The following is a 17,064-nucleotide window of genomic DNA, read 5'->3' as shown; positions in this document are numbered from 1 at the left end:
ATGACAAAAATCAAAGCAGAAACAAAGATTGAGATACAGAGGTGTGTGGGAGCAGAGCGATGAGATGGTCAGTGTTTTGTCCGGGTGGCGTCATTATTGAAGTCTATAATAAGAGAACCACTTACTGCTAGATTTTCCATTTGCTAAGCAAGAAGGTGAAGAGGTCACACACACGTATACACACACACACACAAACAACAACAAGGAGAGAAAGACCAAGAATTAGTGAGCTTTAAACATGACAGCTGAGACATGGCGACCTGAAGGCCAAGGAGCGGCACTTCGTCATCTTCCCTGCACGCGGCGCAGAGAAGGCCGGAAACATGTGAGCTGACTTTTAACAGAAACTTGATAGATAAAAGGCAAAAAAAACAGCGTGTGTAGAGAGTGAGAGAAAAAGATTTGTTGCAGAAGTGGCTGAACAGAGAGGAAGGAGCAGTGAAACTGTAAATAAGTGTGGATGAAATGGAAGAATACACAACTTTGAAGGGACCAGTGCCTTGCGAAGATATTCACACCAGATTTCGCCTCAACGCAACACCAAACCTCAGAGCATTTTGTTTAAGGCTGAAACGATTAATCGACAACCGGCCAAGTAATCAAGACACACAAAGATTGTAAACAAGCTAGTCCACAGACTGGGTTGTTTGTAACTCAACATTAGAGCTGAAACAATTAATCGGATTAATTGATTACTGAAACAATTGTAAACTAATTTAGTAATCGATTTATCATTATCTGGGGTGCACAGATTTAAAAAAGGCAATTTGCTAAAAAAAAAAAGTCCACAACATATTCAGAGCAGTAACTGTACCAAAAATATGTACATTTTGCAGTTAAGATAGAAAAAACATAAAAGTGGAATAGGTTTTAGATTTACTAAAGGAATGCTTTTCTAGTCTTATTTAAAATAATTTTATTTGTATCTTTTATTGTATTTCCAGTATCGCATAAAAAAAGGATTAAAATGCTTTGAGTGGTGTGAAAACTAAGACTGCACATCATCCTGGACATGCCGTCCTTATAGTGAAACATAGTGGTGGCAGTGTCATACTGTGTGGATGACAGGATGCTCCCCCCACCCCCCAGCCGGGACATAACAGAAGAAAATGTTCAGCCGTTCAGGAGGTGTGAAACCTTTTAGCAAGGCTCTGTCCGTTCGGAGTCATCCGAAACCTACGGAGCCAAACAAACTAGTAGACAGGTGAGCGTCGGTTCCTACCTGTGCGTGAGTGTTTGGTTGCTGGCTGCTGTCTTTGTCCCCAAATGTTTTCCTGCAGTTTTCCAGCCACTGCGAGGTTGAGAGGACACAGACGTGAGAGGAAACACACGAAGAAGAAAATAAAACGAGGTTAAAACAAGGAGAGGGAACGCCTAGTAGAAAAAGGAGCATTGCAAGTGTTTTGTGCTCCACCTAGATATATGCATTTGCAAGAGTGTTTGTGTACTGCATGGGGCGGATAAAGCTAAAGATTTAATAAGAACGTTGTACTTAGCGAATTAAAGATAGTCTGTTCCTGAGCATTGGATGGTATCTGGCCCTACAGGGAACATTGCTGTCTTATTCGATTAGCGCTCTGCATCCCAGAAGCCTCGGCAATCTCATTTCTCTTTTATCCACTCCCCCTTGCTTCGCTTCTCCCACCCCTCACAGCTTTTTCCTGTCTGGCCTCCTCTAACTGATTTAGGCGAGCTCGGAGTTATTTTTATCCCTCAGAGCAGGATGATGCAGACGGTAGCGGCAGCAGAACGTACTCGAACCCACCACTGATTTGTCCCCATATGAGAGGCTGGACTTATCTTTTTCCTGCATCAGCTATACGTCTTTGTGTTCTCCTTGCTGCCCACGGTGTGATCGCAGAGATATAGAAGAATTTTAATATGTTTTTGAATCTCGTCTCTCTTGAGCTGAGATTATGATGCAGTTTATTTCTCTCTCTCTCTCTCTGTGTTGCTTGCTCACACACAGCGGGATACAGCAGCTGAAAATGCAGATGTGAGGCAGTCTTCAAAGAGAAGGGGGAAGCACTGCCGGTGTTTTGGACTTATTAGTCCATTTACATAGTTTATTAACTATATTAACTAACTGCTGCTATCCAAATGCAACAATCATTAACATTAGGGTTGCGTTTGCAGGCTTGAACTAGAAATGAATTCAACTTATCCTTGCTTAGGTCTTTTTCTTTTGCCTTATCTCTCCTACTTTGGACAGTGGTCTAGTTTTACTTCACTCCTGAGAGCGGCGCAGCGTTCAGTAGCCGGATTCACAGCCAGACAGGCAGGAGTCGCCAGTTGTTGGTTTTTCAAAATAATGTAAGTTTTCACATTTCTTTATATTTAAATCTCACATGTTTTACATTGCTTTAATATATATTTTTAAGAAACAAAACTTCACTCTGATGGTGTGACGGCTTTTATTTTCCCGTGGTGGTGCATCACAATCAATTACACATAGAGGAAACACTGTACTTTATATAAAACTCATAGGTGCAAATTTGATGAGTTGTAATATTTTGGGAATATTAATCTAAATAAGTATTTGAAAATTATGAAACTATAGTTGATTTTTTTGGGAACAACATGGAGTTATTAGCTAGGAGACATATTAAACAGATCATGCATCTATTGTATAGGACTACCTATTGCTGTACTGTAATTTGCACTAGTAAAAGGATTTTTGTTTAGTGGATAGGGAACCAAAACTGGCTCCAGCCCAGGGGCCCACATTCCTGTACATCCGGCCCTGCTGGTGAATTATAAAAGCAGCGAACAACACAGGAACTTACGAGCTCTGCAGCTTCTCTCTTGGCGTTGTATGTGTCCAGATGCTCCTGCAGCTCCAGCACACTGAACTTCAGAGTCTCCAAAAGTCCACAAGAGACCAGCTAAAACAGCATCACACAAACACAACAGATTAGATGCATCTATTTTAGGCACAACAAGCAATGATTTTTATTTTTCTTAAAGAAATGCAGGCAGCCAACAGGATCAGACTCACAGTCTCTGCATCCAGGAGCACAGTGGGGCACTGCGAGTGAGACGTCATGACCTCGAGCGAGCTGAGGAACTGATTGCCCATTCGCTGGAGCCTCTCCCCCAAAAAGCGGACAGATGAGTGTGTGATAGAACCAAACTTCCTCTGGATATTCTGTTCACCAAGAATCAGAAGGAAAAACTATTAATTTCCTTCTGAAAGACGCAGATAAAAAACAAGACAAACGTTGATGGATCTACCTCAAAAAGTCGAGAGAACACATGGAATGTGTAAACAGCAGAGGAGCCGTCTGTGTCCGACAACATCTGGTTGACATGGCAACGCCAAGCGTCCTCCTCGTTGTCGTAGGCGACGGGCTGGAACGCCGCCAGGATGGCTGAGAGGAAGGGCGAAGGGGGCGGAGAGGCCTGGATCTCTGGGAAGCCGTCTGCGTCACCTTCATCTTGACTGAAACACACAGAGGAGCCAATGAGCTCGGCTCTGACATGCTCCACAATCCTTCACTGAAGGGCAAATGTAAACATGCGCGCACCCCCCCCCCCCACACGCACGCACGCACACACACACACACACACACACGTTTTCACAGCAAGTAAACAACCTCGCTGCTGTTTTTCTCAGAGAAGCATGCCCACGCTACGCAGTGGGACTTGCATAACAACACTCAAGATTAGCATTTTAGCATCACACAAAAGTACTCACAGGCCTGACGGACCAAAGAGCCTGAAGAAGCAGACGGAATATAGATATCTGAAGCCTGCACTGCCGAGCGCTGCGACGGACACGGTCTCTGCCCTCATCCTCACCCCCAACTAACGCTTCTCATCTCTGCCCCCCTCCTCGATCCTCTCCCCCTCGTCTGCAGCCTGACTGTGCTGCAACTGCTAACGGCACAAGCGCACAGCACTCTCATCCCACACAGGACTGCAGAGTGCTCTATACAAGCTAAGCACCTACACACTACACACACACACTTCTGCACACAGCCCGAGCTCCTGGTTGCGCACTAGTGGAATGTTGCTGGAGATGGTTTTATCTTCCTCCCTCCAACTCATAAATCAACATCGCACATTTAACTGCGGAAGTCTAATTTAACCTAAGCTAAGTAAAAGAGCTGCACTTATACAATATGTTAGTAAGAGGCAAAGTTAGCAACTATTTGTTCAACCTGACTGTTATTGCTTCAGCGTAGTTTCTATCTCTTTAAAAATGTCCTTCAGCTAAAATTGGCCCACCTTCATAAGGAGAATGGACGGGAGCCAGCGTGCGTCAGGCTGAAATACTGCCAAAAAGATTTTTTCCACAGGAATGTGTTTTGTCTTTTACCTGCAGAAGCTATGCAACTTGTTTTTTGTTAACAGATTATACTCTACAAGTGCTTGTTATTATTATTATTATTTTCATTATAAATAATTATATTATTTTCATCAGCACAATGCTTCCGCTGATCCCACAAACTGAAAAATCCAATCTCCAGCCAATCAGAGGATGCGCCAACACTCTTCAGTGTGCATGTAGTTCCTGAAAAAGGACGACTCAAGCTACATTAAAGGAAACTATGTTTTCTACGACATGTTGAGATATGACCACGGTTCATTCAAGCTGCAACAAAAATTTGGAGATCAGCTTCACTAGCCTCCCTGCTTTGGTAACAAACAATAAACTACAATCTAAAACCAACATCAAGTTTCTTGATGGCAGAAATGCTCACAGCTGTTGAAGTATTTGGAAGTACACCGCGGTACCAGTATGTATATGCCAGTTTAAAACCAGCTAAAATAAGGCTTTACATCAGCAGCGTCCTAACGTTTTTAACACAAAGGCCTAATTTTTAAAGTTGAATATTTAAAATGAGCTTTTTTCATTATTGTTATGTGCGGAAAAAAAGTGAAAAATAATTAAATGTAATAATTTTCTCATATAAAACTGTACAGAGGGTTTAAAACTTGACTTTATTAATATTGTTTCCTTAATTTTAAAAATATTAATCAGGTTCTACAGGAACTGTTCCCTAAAATATTTCCTTCTAGTATAAATGACTTATAAAAGAATGAGTAAAGCAAATTTTACATAAAATTTTCACAGTTTTTTGTGTCACTATCAGCCTTTATTCATAATAATCAGAGAGGAAATTAGAGAGAATGAGAGCAAAGGATCAATCCAAAAACTCTGACCTCCTTATTCAAAACATTATTTACCTAGACATGCCAGAGAAGTCTGCCTCCTCTTCCTCACAGCGCTCATCCAGCTCCTTTAGGGCCTTCGTCACGTCCTCTTCCCACAAAGAGCCACAGGTGCTGTCCGGGTCTGGATCCGGCTTGGGATCCGGCGTGGAGGAGATGGACAGAGGCAGCACGGTCTGGCAATCCTCCTCACAGAACGACCCCGGCGGCGTGTCGATGGCCGGCGGAGGAGGGGGGGCCGGGTCCAGGTCCTCGTGAGGGTCCTGGGTCTCCTGGGCGTCCTGGGAGTACTGGGGGTCCTGCGGGTCAGGGAGGTCGCACAGCTCGGGTGCATCGGACGGCAGAGGGGGGACGCTGCAAAAGCCCGTATCCTCGCTCACGCTGCTGCTCAGCTCATCTGCCGCAGTCATGCTAACAGCGTCCTGCAGCGCAAAGCAACATGGAGGCACTCAGTTACAGCTTACCAAGCAAGTTTACTTACTGTGTCAACATGAAGTACTGGTCGCTTTGTGTCGTGTAGTAAAACTACAACCAGTTTTAAAATACCAGTAGGTATTTTAAAAATAACCATTTAGAAGGTTAGCATACAACCTCCACTATCTCAAGTATTTTTTTTTTGTTATTCTCTAAGAGCAAAATTATGACTGGATGCTATTAAACATAGTTTATATGATATTCCAACTAAAATTGAATGCTAAAACTTTAGGTTTCAGGTTGATTTTCTATTAGTAAAACAATGGAACTGCCTTAGCTAGGTAACATGCTGCCACAAGCCACTGTGACGTGAAAATATTGGCCATCATGGGAAGATTCCAGACTTGGTGTTGGAGAAAAGATTGACTCCAAGCACATCTAGTAAATTTCTACAAGCAGAAACTTAAATCTCAGCTTCTTGCTTTGTATTTGTATGCGATTCCCGTGGATGGATCAATAAACAGCAGCACATATCCCAACATTTACCATTGTTATTATACCTGGTGAAGATGTGTAAAATTTGACAAAATAAAATTTCCAAGTTAAGAAACATTGCTTTTTTTTAAACTAAATGACTGGGGCTACTCTGATTGGTACACTCTCTGGTAACTCTGTCCAATTAATTTTGCTAACAGAAAAAAACAACTTCTTGTGCAACAACATTGGTTGAGAGAAACAGAGGGGTCTTGGACCATTCCTGTTTGCACACTCCCTCTATCTTTAGCTCATCCCAGTTTTTGTGTAAGAAAACTAAACAGGTTAAGTTTGGCGACTTAGATATGTTGTTTTGGCCAAATTGCTAGAATTAATATCCTGCTGAGAGACCCAATAATGATCAATGTTTCATTTTCTATTAAAAATATCAAGGTTACCTTCTGCCTTAAAACAGTTTGCACTGAGTCTATCACCCAATAGAATGGTCACATATTTATGGCAGCTCTGGGATCCCATAAATAAGGTTTGTTACAGCTGCAGCCAACATTTATGTCACTTTCTCCAGAATCGCAATTAATCTGAGAAATTTACTTCTGTGTGAAATTTAAATCCTACTGTAATGGGGCGTGCCGTGGTGGCGTAGTGGTTAGCGCGACCCGTATTTGGAGGCCTTGAGTCTATGACATGGCTGTCGCGGGTTCGACTCCCGGACCCGACGATATTTGCCGCATGTCTTCCCCCCTCTCCTTCCCCCTTTCCTGTCAGCCTACTATCATATAAGGGACACTAGAGCCCACAAAAAAACCCCTGGAGGGGTAAAAAAAAAAAAGAAAAGAAAAAATCCTACTGTAATACAACATTACGGTGCATTTCTGCTGCACAGTAGCCAACTCATTCCTTAGGTAGACTCAGCTTTTTTTTTCCTTCTTCTTTCCCAAATTAAAGTTAGAGTTTAGAAAACTCTCGGTTGCACAGTATATGCAACCTGCTTGTTAGTGCATCAAAAGGAGGAAATAATGGTTCAGCGGACAGGATTGTGTGCCGAGCACATTTCCAAGGTTTTCATTTTCAGCACACTTCCTGTTTGGTTTAAGACATCAGATTTTTTCCACATCAAGGGTTCAAGTCTGAGTGAAGTCATAAGTCATTGGTGCGAAAGTCCAAATCAAGTCCAAATCCTTTTATGAAATCACGAATCGAATCTAAATTCATTATATTTGTAACTGGAGTCAATTGTGCGCAGCATGACTGGAGTAAAGATCTACGTTGCTTAACATGAAGGAGGATGAGTTCTGACTAAGAGAGCTTCCACTCTTCTGGCTGCACTCTTCCAGCTTCACTTAAAAGTCTGATGCATTAAGAAAACGGCATATGGCAGGCCGCCCAGTACGTCACAGGGAAGGCATCTATATTATGGAAAGCTTTTAGCGGCGTTCATGGTCGTGCAGGAAGGAACGAGTAAGAGTATTGATGGTTTTATCGGGGGCTCATTATACTAAGAGCTCGGGGTGAAACAAGACGGGGAGGCGGGAGGACCTTGGGATGATATTGAGATCGTTGGCACAAAGGAGTTAAGCTTGTAGAGCACAGTCACTGAAGGGTAGAAACACTTGCTGAAGCATTCGAGCATAAACGGAGACACGCTCGACTTTAGTCTTTCATGCGCTAAATAACACCTCACTGGATGTTATCTGTGCTGTCCATCATCTTAAGACATGAACATTATAACTAGGTGCATATTATTTAATACTTTGTCAAAAACTTGCATTTTCCAAGGAGTTTTTCACATGACCAATGTGGTGGTCAACATTAGGGCGACACAGAATAATCGGCATATTATCGTCATCCAAAGTATCACTGCAAAGAGCTTTCCAGACAGCAGTAAATGTTTCCTAAATTATTTAGGTACTATACATTCAGGGTCTCTATGCCTGTAATATAATTGGTAACAGTTTTTGTTTAATGCAGCTTTAAAGTTTTAGAAGGTAAAGAGAAGATTGTAGTCTCCATGCAGTCTTAAAACAAAAGTAAAAGCATCTGTTCAACTAAAGCAGCCCTATATTTTCCAATTTCATATAATTTATTAAATAGCTTGAATTGTTGACTCAGTTCTTCATCTTGATCCTTCAGACTCACTACTGCCCCCTGTATTTTAAAAGCCATTCCCACAAAGAGAAAGAGGTACTGTTCATGGCACTAAACAAGAAGTGAACAAGTGACTGAATGTAATGATTCGCAACCTTAATTACAGCAATCCTAAACTTTCACATGATTTATTCCACCCTGATTTAGCATCATTACCGTCAGATATTCACTTACTATATTTCATTTTTCCTTTCCTGGGAGCTGGAATAGATATCATCAGCGGCTTCTTGCCATATTAATTTAGATTGGCTTCATTATTTTGGCAACAAAAACAATATATTACAATTTAAAACCAAAATTACTTCTTACTAACGTACTTTGAAGAATGTTATGGTACCTATATATATATATATATGAAAATATCAATTCAAAACATAAAAAGTGATGTTCACATAGACAGATAAGTTATAATTTTCTCCTAACATACCGTACTTTTTATTTTTTTTACAGATGTATTAGTCTTTGCCTGTGATGGACTGGCAACATGTCTATGGTTTACCCTCCATCAATAGATATTAATATATTAGAAAATATGATTGAATGCTTTTATCGTTTTCCATTTAACTGTAAAATTGTACAACTAAATGTGAATGCTGTATGTAGATTGCCTAATTGATGACAGTTATGTTTTATTTTTAGCGTAGGATTCATGTTTGTGGGGCTCTAAAAGCAGAGATTGAGGAATTGCCAAAAGAACTGGAGAATTTGAAATTAGTGCAGTTTTATCACACCACCATAATTAGCACAAAATACTGTGCTAAATTGGCTTTTTTCAGTAATTGAGATTAACAGTATGTAAAGTCAGTTTTGCTTTTTCTAAAAAAAATTGTGACATTTTTTGTCAGAAATCTACTCCTCCTTTTTTTTCCAACTACAACGGCCTTAATATGCCATCGAAAAGCAGAGAACTGGCCAAATGCTTGAAATTTTTGTGTAAATCTGAGAATTTCTTTGTCAACTTACACTGGTTGACCAGTAGGTGGCAGTGTATGAGATAAGAAAGAGCCCCAATAAAGTGGCTTAATAAACGCATGTAAACCAAGAATCACTTGCACACATACAAGTAAACCATTATCCATGACAAGAATAAGCTCAAAATAATTCAGTGTAATTGCACTCAAAGTAAAATATTCCCCAAACAAATGACAACCAGATCATCATAACATCTGAGCATAGTTAGTGATTAAAGTCAGTAGCAGTTAGTAGCATAAGACATGTTAAAAAAGTAGCAAATGGAAGAGGTTTAATTGACTAGAGCACCTCTGACTGATTTTCAACTTAGTGGACTTTTAAAATTCAACAAACCACTTAAAAAGGACGTATACTCACACATGCTTCTGATGAAGAGAACGGACCTCGTGTCGTTTTCACAAGTTTTTAAACGGAGGATTTAGTCGGAACGGTTATTGGGGTTGAGCAGTAACAGCTGGCCTGAGGTGAGTGCTTGCTTTCATCTCTTCCCAAAAATCACATAGTGAAAGCACAAGAGCTAAAGAACCAGCCTCCAGCACCCACACCCAGAGCAAAGCAACCAAGAGAAGGGGCCAGAGAGGGGAATTAAGCAGCTAAAAACGTCTGAACACGATAGCAAGTCACAGAACCGACCCCATCAAAAAGAAAAAACACACATCCCTAAAATGTTTTCTCTTTTTTCCGCTAAATAACCAACAAGACAAGAAGTAGAGCAAAAGGCAGACAGAAGCGGAGAAGTAAAAGAAAGGCAAGCTAAAAAGCACCCGAGCACCACAGTTTATTGCTTCTCCCGATTGATCGCACCTCAGGCAGCTGGCTGCTGGTGCTGTCTGAGTGGGCCATCTCCAAACTGGGGCTATCCAGTCGGGGGAGGGAAGGGAGGGAGGGCAGGGAGGGCAGGACGGTGGCCTCTTCGGTCATGGCGCTGCTGGACGATTCCTGAGACTGCTGCAACGAGTCCACGTGGTTGGACGCGGTGTCGTCTGTCGCCGAGTCGCTGTTCAGCTGGAAAACAGAGACGAGACGACGGGTGTCAGCGCAGATTATTACGGATATAAACACACAAGAATATAGTTAAACCGTAGCTGATAACTATGTTATCTAAATCTGAAAAAACACAAACTCTTACCAAGTATTTTTGGTCTGGTTTCTAATAGGGGTGGACCAATCTGCTTTTTTCACTTCTGATACCGATACAGATATCTCAGGTTTAGTATCGATACCGAGCCGATACATAAAAGCAGCATTAATTGACTTAAAATGTTGTTGTTTATTGGATTAGTGCATTTCTAGCTTCCAGGCTAAATACCTTTGTATACTTTTAAAAAGAGCAAACTGACATAGAAGTCACTTTTCAGCAAGAAACAGGAGCTTGTTTTAAGTCAATAATTATTTAATATTGATGAAAAAGTGCTAGTTTAGAAATTATTTCACTTATGATATGGGAAAGATACCGTGTTCCACCCGCAGATTATTTCACTTATATAGTTCTTTTTCATCAATATTAAGGAATTATTGGCTTCTATGTCTTGCTGAAAAGTTACTTTTAGTTTTAAAGTGCACAAAGATGTTAGCACTAGAAAGTAGACCAAATATACTTGGTAAGATTTTGTCGTTTTGCAGTGTTCTTGATCTTTCCCTAAAAGGGTTCGTTTTATGCAAATATTTTAGATTGTGTGCAATCGAAGACAACAAAATCTCTTCTTTCCTTAGTTTAGTAGACTTAAAATAAAAAATGCAAACCTTCACAAAGTATTAATCAAATAACATGACCTCAGTATCAAGCAAGAGAAGTTTAGTCATTTTAGTCTTGAATTCTCCGACCCTGCATCTTAAAATTACATCAGGCTATTCCAAAAAATTATCATGCTATTAGAAATTTAACTTTATTGACTGGCTTCATATTGCAAGTACAATGCCTTACAACAGCCTTTGGACTTTTTCACTTTCTGTCTAGTTACAACTACAAAACCAAAATGTTTTCTACTGAAATTCCAAGTGACAGACCAACACAAAGTAACATTTTTTAAAATGTAAATATAACAAATCCAGACCTTTGTCTTTTGCATGCAGTAAATTCTGCACTGAATTTCCACAACAGAATGACAAGTATCAGTAACATTACATTGTCAAACCCCAACATACTGTTAATTTTCTTAATGTTTTCCCCTACAATCATTAACTACTGAAAATTAGGGGTGGGAATCTATTGCATAGTTTGCTGTGAAAAATTTCTTCCGACAACAAACTGGTCGTATGTCCACAAAAACATAGGAGAAAATGTTTTTCGCCTATGTAAATTTGAAAATATGAATAAAAAAAAATCAGCTATTGCGTGCAATTTAGTGATATAAATCAAACTTCTTTAAGTAAATGACGTCCTAAAGAAGATTATTCCAAATGAGCCTGTTTTTCAAAAGCAGTATTTGTGTTTGTGGTGCTAAGAGTGCTGTATCTTATCATCACAGTGATACGGTTACCTAAAAAAGTAACAAAAAACACGTTTTTTTTTATCATCATTTTTATCGTTATAACAATAGCAATACTAAATTTTGCAATGAAACACTCCTGTCCCTTCTGTCACCACCCACTACTGTCACTTCTGCACAACTTTTTGTTGGTCTGTCAATTAAATCCTAATGACTAAATGTGAAAAAACTTCAAGGGGCATAAATACTTATTGAAAGTAGTGTAAATGCTGCTTGCACTCAAGTATAAAAACTGGATGACTTATGTCTCTTTGGGAGTCACATGTTCAAAATAAAAGGCAAAAGCTCATTCTCTCACCATGCATTATCAAGAAGAGCAGAGGAGGAGAGAGAGAACAAACCCTTTCCAGAATGAGTTCAAGCATTTCTGTTATCTTACAGGGGAATTTAAGCTTGCAAGGCAAAATGAAGAGGAGTTAGAAACAAGCTGGAGAATTGTTAGAAAGTGGCAAAAACGGACAATGCAGGTTTGGAAAAACTAGAATTTTATACTTTAATAGAGTGTGCAAAAAAATATTAACTCACTGTACTTACTGATAACTCATTTCTATACTATATCTTCCTACTGACTTTACATTTAAATACACAATTTCACTTTGAGCCAGAGGTGAAAGGACTGGGCTGAGACTTAAAGGAGGGCAACTACCACCACCAGCGAAGAAGCAGGCAGCAGGTCCAGCTTAGTATGCGCGCGCGCACACACACACACGCACACACCATGCCAGCGGGCTGTGTGAGGGGCCACGGTAGATTGGGTGGGTGGGGGTGTGTGTGTGCGGACCCTGGGCGGAGTGAGACTTACAAGGCTGGAGCGGGTGAGAATCTGGCTAGCGCTCAGTACCTCCTCCTCCGACGACTCGTCCGTGTCCTCATGGTTGGTGAGGTTGAGGCTCGGCGTGCTGCCAGCGTACTGGCACTCCTGCAAAGACGGCGTGTCCCCCTTGTCCATGCTCTCCAGGGAGCGGCGGCGCACCCCCCAGTTGAAGTTGTCCATGCTCTCCCCCTGCAGGACAAGCAGGCCAACAGCAGTGAGACGGAGTGTGCAAAAGGGAAGGTTTGGGATGGGAGTAACAATAATTGAAAAGATAATAAAGACACAAAACAGACATTTCACCACGTAATGTTCTAAAAAAAAAAGAAGGGTCCTTTCACACCAGTTCCTTTTAATACACTTCTAGTTTGTTTGCCTAGAGAGTTTGGTTTGTTTGGGGAGGGGTAAACGTGCAATTGAACTCTGATGTGAGCCAAAAAAGGTGAACTCTGGTCCATCTACAAACCCAGGTGTTTGGTAGAAGTGAACTCTGGTTCAAACGCATATGTGAACGCAAACGGACTGGAGAAAGCAGGAAATGGACTTTACCGAGAAGTATTCTGGGTAAATACAACCAAAATAACTGTGAGTCTAGTGCAGAAATAGTCTTTTTCCAAAGACAAAAGAGAAATTCTACAACTGTAAAAACTTCATTTTTGTTTAGATTTTGTGAAGAAGGAAGTTGCGCCGGTCTTCTTCCGAGGCTTTTATATCGTTTCCTTCAGTGGTTTTTGGTGCAGCATCACCGAAGGCAAGAGGTGGCGCTTTCACAACCTTTCTTCAAAGGGTGTGAAAGTGAACCTCATCAGCTAAAAACGTGAGAGATGTTGCAATACTGACCCCCACTTGAACCAAGTCTACTGGACTATCAGGTGTGAAAATACCCTAAATCTCAAAAAAAAAAAAAATCCACTGAAATCAAAATATCAAAAGGTCACAAGCATGAGTGGATGGTGTAGGTTGTTCTCCACATTTTTGGGATGAAACATCATGCTAAGATTTAAAAATGTCCACAATCACAAGGGAAAATCTTCAAGTCAAAACGTCCAACAGCACATAATTGGAGAACAGCAGGATGGGGAGAACAGGAAGAACAGCAGGATGGGGGGCAGGGGAGGAATGAATTAACTTTTGGGCCCAGAGACATACCTGCAACTCCTTGTAGCAAGAGAGGAAAAAGAATATGTATGTTAGTAGACTTAAGACTGCTGGAAAACAATTTTGCTCATTTGTCACAACTAATTCCAAGTCTGACAAGAGGAGAGCAATGGCAGGGCTGATAACTGAAAGTAATAATATTTTCCACCCACTTTTAGCTTTTGAATCTGCAGTAATCAGACGCTCTGAACGTAAACCCACCTCAGCATCCTCCAGCTCCACGTCCAAGAAGTCAAAGTCCTTAAAGACACCAAACTGCTGCTCGCTGCCCGTGTCTTCACCCTGAACCTCCTCCTCTCGGACCACCTCCTCCACTGCGGGGATGAGGCTTGTCTGCTGGTCCGCAGAGTCCAGATCCTCATTGGATGAGAAAACCACCTGCAAGAATAAAAGGTTTATGTTGTCAGACGGTGCAATACAAAATCTCTACACCCTTAAAATAAAAAATGAAAAAGTTAATTTCCACCAAAGTGACCAAGCCGCAAGTTGAATCAGCAGGGTTTATGAGAGACTTTGTCTGAGGCCACAGAGAAGGAGAGGAGTCTTACAGAAGGATTTTTGGGAATGCCGGACTCTGGACCACATAAAGACAGGACATTCATCAGCCTTTCTCTGGTTCTTCTCTGTAACAGAAACACATGAAAGATTAGAAAACAAAAACTTAAGCTCTCCACAACTTCATTCTGGTCCCAGAAATCTCAGAGTTAAGGTGAAAGTTGCCATCTTCCAGGGAATATAAACTAAGACTGCAGTTTGATGTAGGGTCAAAACAATTAATCAGATTAATTATTTATTGAGATAATCGTCATCTAATTTAGTAATTGACTAATCATTAACTTGGGAATACAGACTCGAAAAAAGGTCACCATCTTAAGAGTAGCAATTAAACCAAAGCTGTACAAATGCAATATGCAACAACATATTTATTTCCCGATTTTAACAAAAGGAATTGGATTGTCTATTTGCAGTTTTAAATATATTTCTAATATTGTATAAAATAAACTTAAGTGGTTAAATGAAAAATCCACTGAATGAGCTAAAAATGTGTCAAAAATAATTAGTTAGTTGCAGACCTAGTTCAAAGCATTTAATGCTAACCGAGCTAACAGTGAATACTGGAAAGTAGGATGACCCATGAAAAGGTCAGGTCATTAATCATCTTGTCTTTTTTTCTTTTTTACAGATTACTGCCTCACAAAATGATTCGTTCTTGTAATGTGTATCCACTGAAAGAAACTACCTGCGACAGCTGAGGCCTCTTCCAGCTCACTTGCACCAGACCGTTAGAGTTGGAGCCAGATGACGTTGACGAGGTGCTCCTCGTCACGGCAATCACCTGCGCCTTTCCGTTTCGCCCTGCAGCGGTACGCTGATCGCCATATTTGTGGCCTATAATTGGTGTCTAGACAGCCAGAAAACAAGTTTCAGCAACAAAGTGCTAAGAACGTGGGAGGCTTGGAGGTAAGTTGGTTAAAAACAGCAGATGTCAAAATCTGCTGACCTCTGAGATGTCAAAATGGAAGTCCAGGGTCTTTCCAGGCAGCTCCTTGGATGAGTTGTTGAATATGCGAGTGAAGGCGATTTCTGGTGACCCGCAGGACTCTGAACTGTACGAACGCTGCACGTCGTCTGGAACCACCAGACTGGCTGATCGAGACACAACCATCTTCAGGATGTTTTGGGCTTCTTTCCAGTGCGGGCTCTGTGGCAAAAGCAGAAGGCGTTATCATGATGTGGTGAAAAAACAAAACAGTAAAAGCGTTTCTTGTCATTCATGCATATTTTTTCTTCTGAAGAGAAAAAACGTTACCAACAGAAATACAATACGGCATCATTTGTGTACTGCGTGATCTATGACCAACCCAGAAAACCCTTTAAGGAGGCTGATGTGACGGCATGCTAAAATACCCACAAGCCTTCTGGAAATACAAACCCATATTAAATCATTTTCAGAACTTTGTTTAAGACGCTAATGGCAGTGGCGCCTTTAGATGCACGGATGATATGGAGCCGTATGGCTCCCCTGAGACGGTCGGTAGGAGGCGGCCATAAAAACGCGCTATGCTCTGTAACCGTGAAAGATGAGGTGTTTCTAAGTTAATTGCTCTACTGTTTATAGATCAGTCCAGGCTACTTTCACACACAACACTGTGCGTTTGAATTGCAATGTCGTTTAGGAAAGTAAACGCCAGTAAAAACCAGGGCTGAAATGACTAATCGAATTAATCGTGATTAATCAATTACTGAAGTGATTGTTAAATAATTTCGCAATCAATCAATTGTTACCTGCAGCAAAAAATTTCTATTTGCTGAAAGAACAGCAAAGTCAGAGCAGCAAATGAACTAAAACTTACTTGGGGAAATGCTAATAACAAATGCAAATGGTAAAGAGTTTTACATTAAATAATTGTGTTGAATTTCCACAACATTGATATTAAGTATCAGCATTTTATCTATTTTTTTGTCATTAGTTTGAAAATTTTCTTTTTTAAAACAATTTTCCACAAATATCAACACCTTACATAAAAATATATTTTTATCTTCTTTTTTTTGCAAAAGTTTGATGCGTTTGTTTTTTTTGGAAAACTTAAAAAAATGGGATAAAATGTCAGTTTTTTACTAAAACCCTGATTTTTATAGATTTGTCCTAAAAAGGTATAAGGTGATGCAACATTTGCAGCTCTAAGTGAGCCTTATGTATCTAGACTGAAGGGACAAAATGGCTTTATGGAGTGTAAAGGTTGCAGATTTAAACCCCAACAAGTCTCGTTGACATTTGGTGTGGATGCTGTTACTGAGAGAAGTAACTGAGAGAAGTAACAGCATCCATAAAGTTGGCCCTCCTTAGTTTAGTATGAAATCAAATGAAGCACAAAAGATGGAAGGTAGCTCTTTTATTCTAGAAAGGCCATGTCGAGACAGATTGCAACAAAGCTCAATGCTCTCAGCAGGTAACAGGAAGGCTAAATGAGTTACAAGAAAGCTGCCTTTTTGACTTTTTTGAGAGTTCAACCTGTCTGTTATGAGGTTTGCATAATTTGGTAACATTTTTTATTAGAAGAATTAACACTCAGACTAAGGTTTTACTATAATGACAGTCATGAAAACAGTCTAAAATTCCAACAAAGTAGTCATTTTGGGTGTTTTTTTTTTTAAACAGTAAAGCTCTGTTTTAGAGAAACTGGTCTCACACACACAATGCAATCTTCCCCTCGTAGTAAAAATTTGTAATAGGAGAAACCCAGAAAGCAATATTTGAAATGTTTAAAGAGAAATTGGGACTGGGTAAAAACAGAGTGGAATCTTTCCAAAAACTCAAAATAAAAAATTTAGACTGTTCTATCTCTACTTACTGCATAACTTACTGTTAAGGGGAAGAAAAGAAAAAAGCTTGCAGTTGAC

The 17,064-nt window shown here is 40.4% G+C and overlaps 1 protein-coding gene across 12 annotated transcripts in view; it reads right to left on the bottom strand.

Moving 5' to 3' along the window:
* The window catches only part of fryl (FRY like transcription coactivator), an 81,658-nt gene that overhangs the window by 4,456 nt on the left and 60,138 nt on the right, over positions 1-17,064 (bottom strand). For 6 of the 12 annotated variants that reach the window (XM_023339379.1, XM_023339381.1, XM_023339371.1 and 3 more), the window contains 13 exons: positions 15,164-15,364; positions 14,903-15,064; positions 14,211-14,285; positions 13,864-14,040; positions 13,654-13,662; positions 12,496-12,696; positions 10,009-10,209; positions 5,194-5,600; positions 3,235-3,442; positions 2,999-3,148; positions 2,787-2,885; positions 1,223-1,291; positions 126-143 (listed from right to left, as the gene is read on the bottom strand). In XM_023339379.1, coding sequence (XP_023195147.1) covers positions 126-143; positions 1,223-1,291; positions 2,787-2,885; positions 2,999-3,148; positions 3,235-3,442; positions 5,194-5,600; positions 10,009-10,209; positions 12,496-12,696; positions 13,654-13,662; positions 13,864-14,040; positions 14,211-14,285; positions 14,903-15,064; positions 15,164-15,364 — 1,977 coding nt within the window. The remainder of the gene's footprint in view (positions 1-125; positions 144-1,222; positions 1,292-2,786; positions 2,886-2,998; positions 3,149-3,234; positions 3,443-5,193; positions 5,601-10,008; positions 10,210-12,495; positions 12,697-13,653; positions 13,663-13,863; positions 14,041-14,210; positions 14,286-14,902; positions 15,065-15,163; positions 15,365-17,064) is intronic. The other 6 variants (XM_023339372.1, XM_023339383.1, XM_023339374.1 and 3 more) reach the window with 4 other exon arrangements.

Source organism: Xiphophorus maculatus, chromosome 9 (genome assembly GCF_002775205.1).
Source record: "Xiphophorus maculatus strain JP 163 A chromosome 9, X_maculatus-5.0-male, whole genome shotgun sequence".
In the NCBI taxonomy this organism is placed as follows: Eukaryota; Metazoa; Chordata; class Actinopteri; order Cyprinodontiformes; family Poeciliidae; genus Xiphophorus; species Xiphophorus maculatus.
The sequence above is the reverse complement of the archived record's forward strand: the minus strand, read 5'-3'. Positions and strand labels throughout refer to the sequence as shown.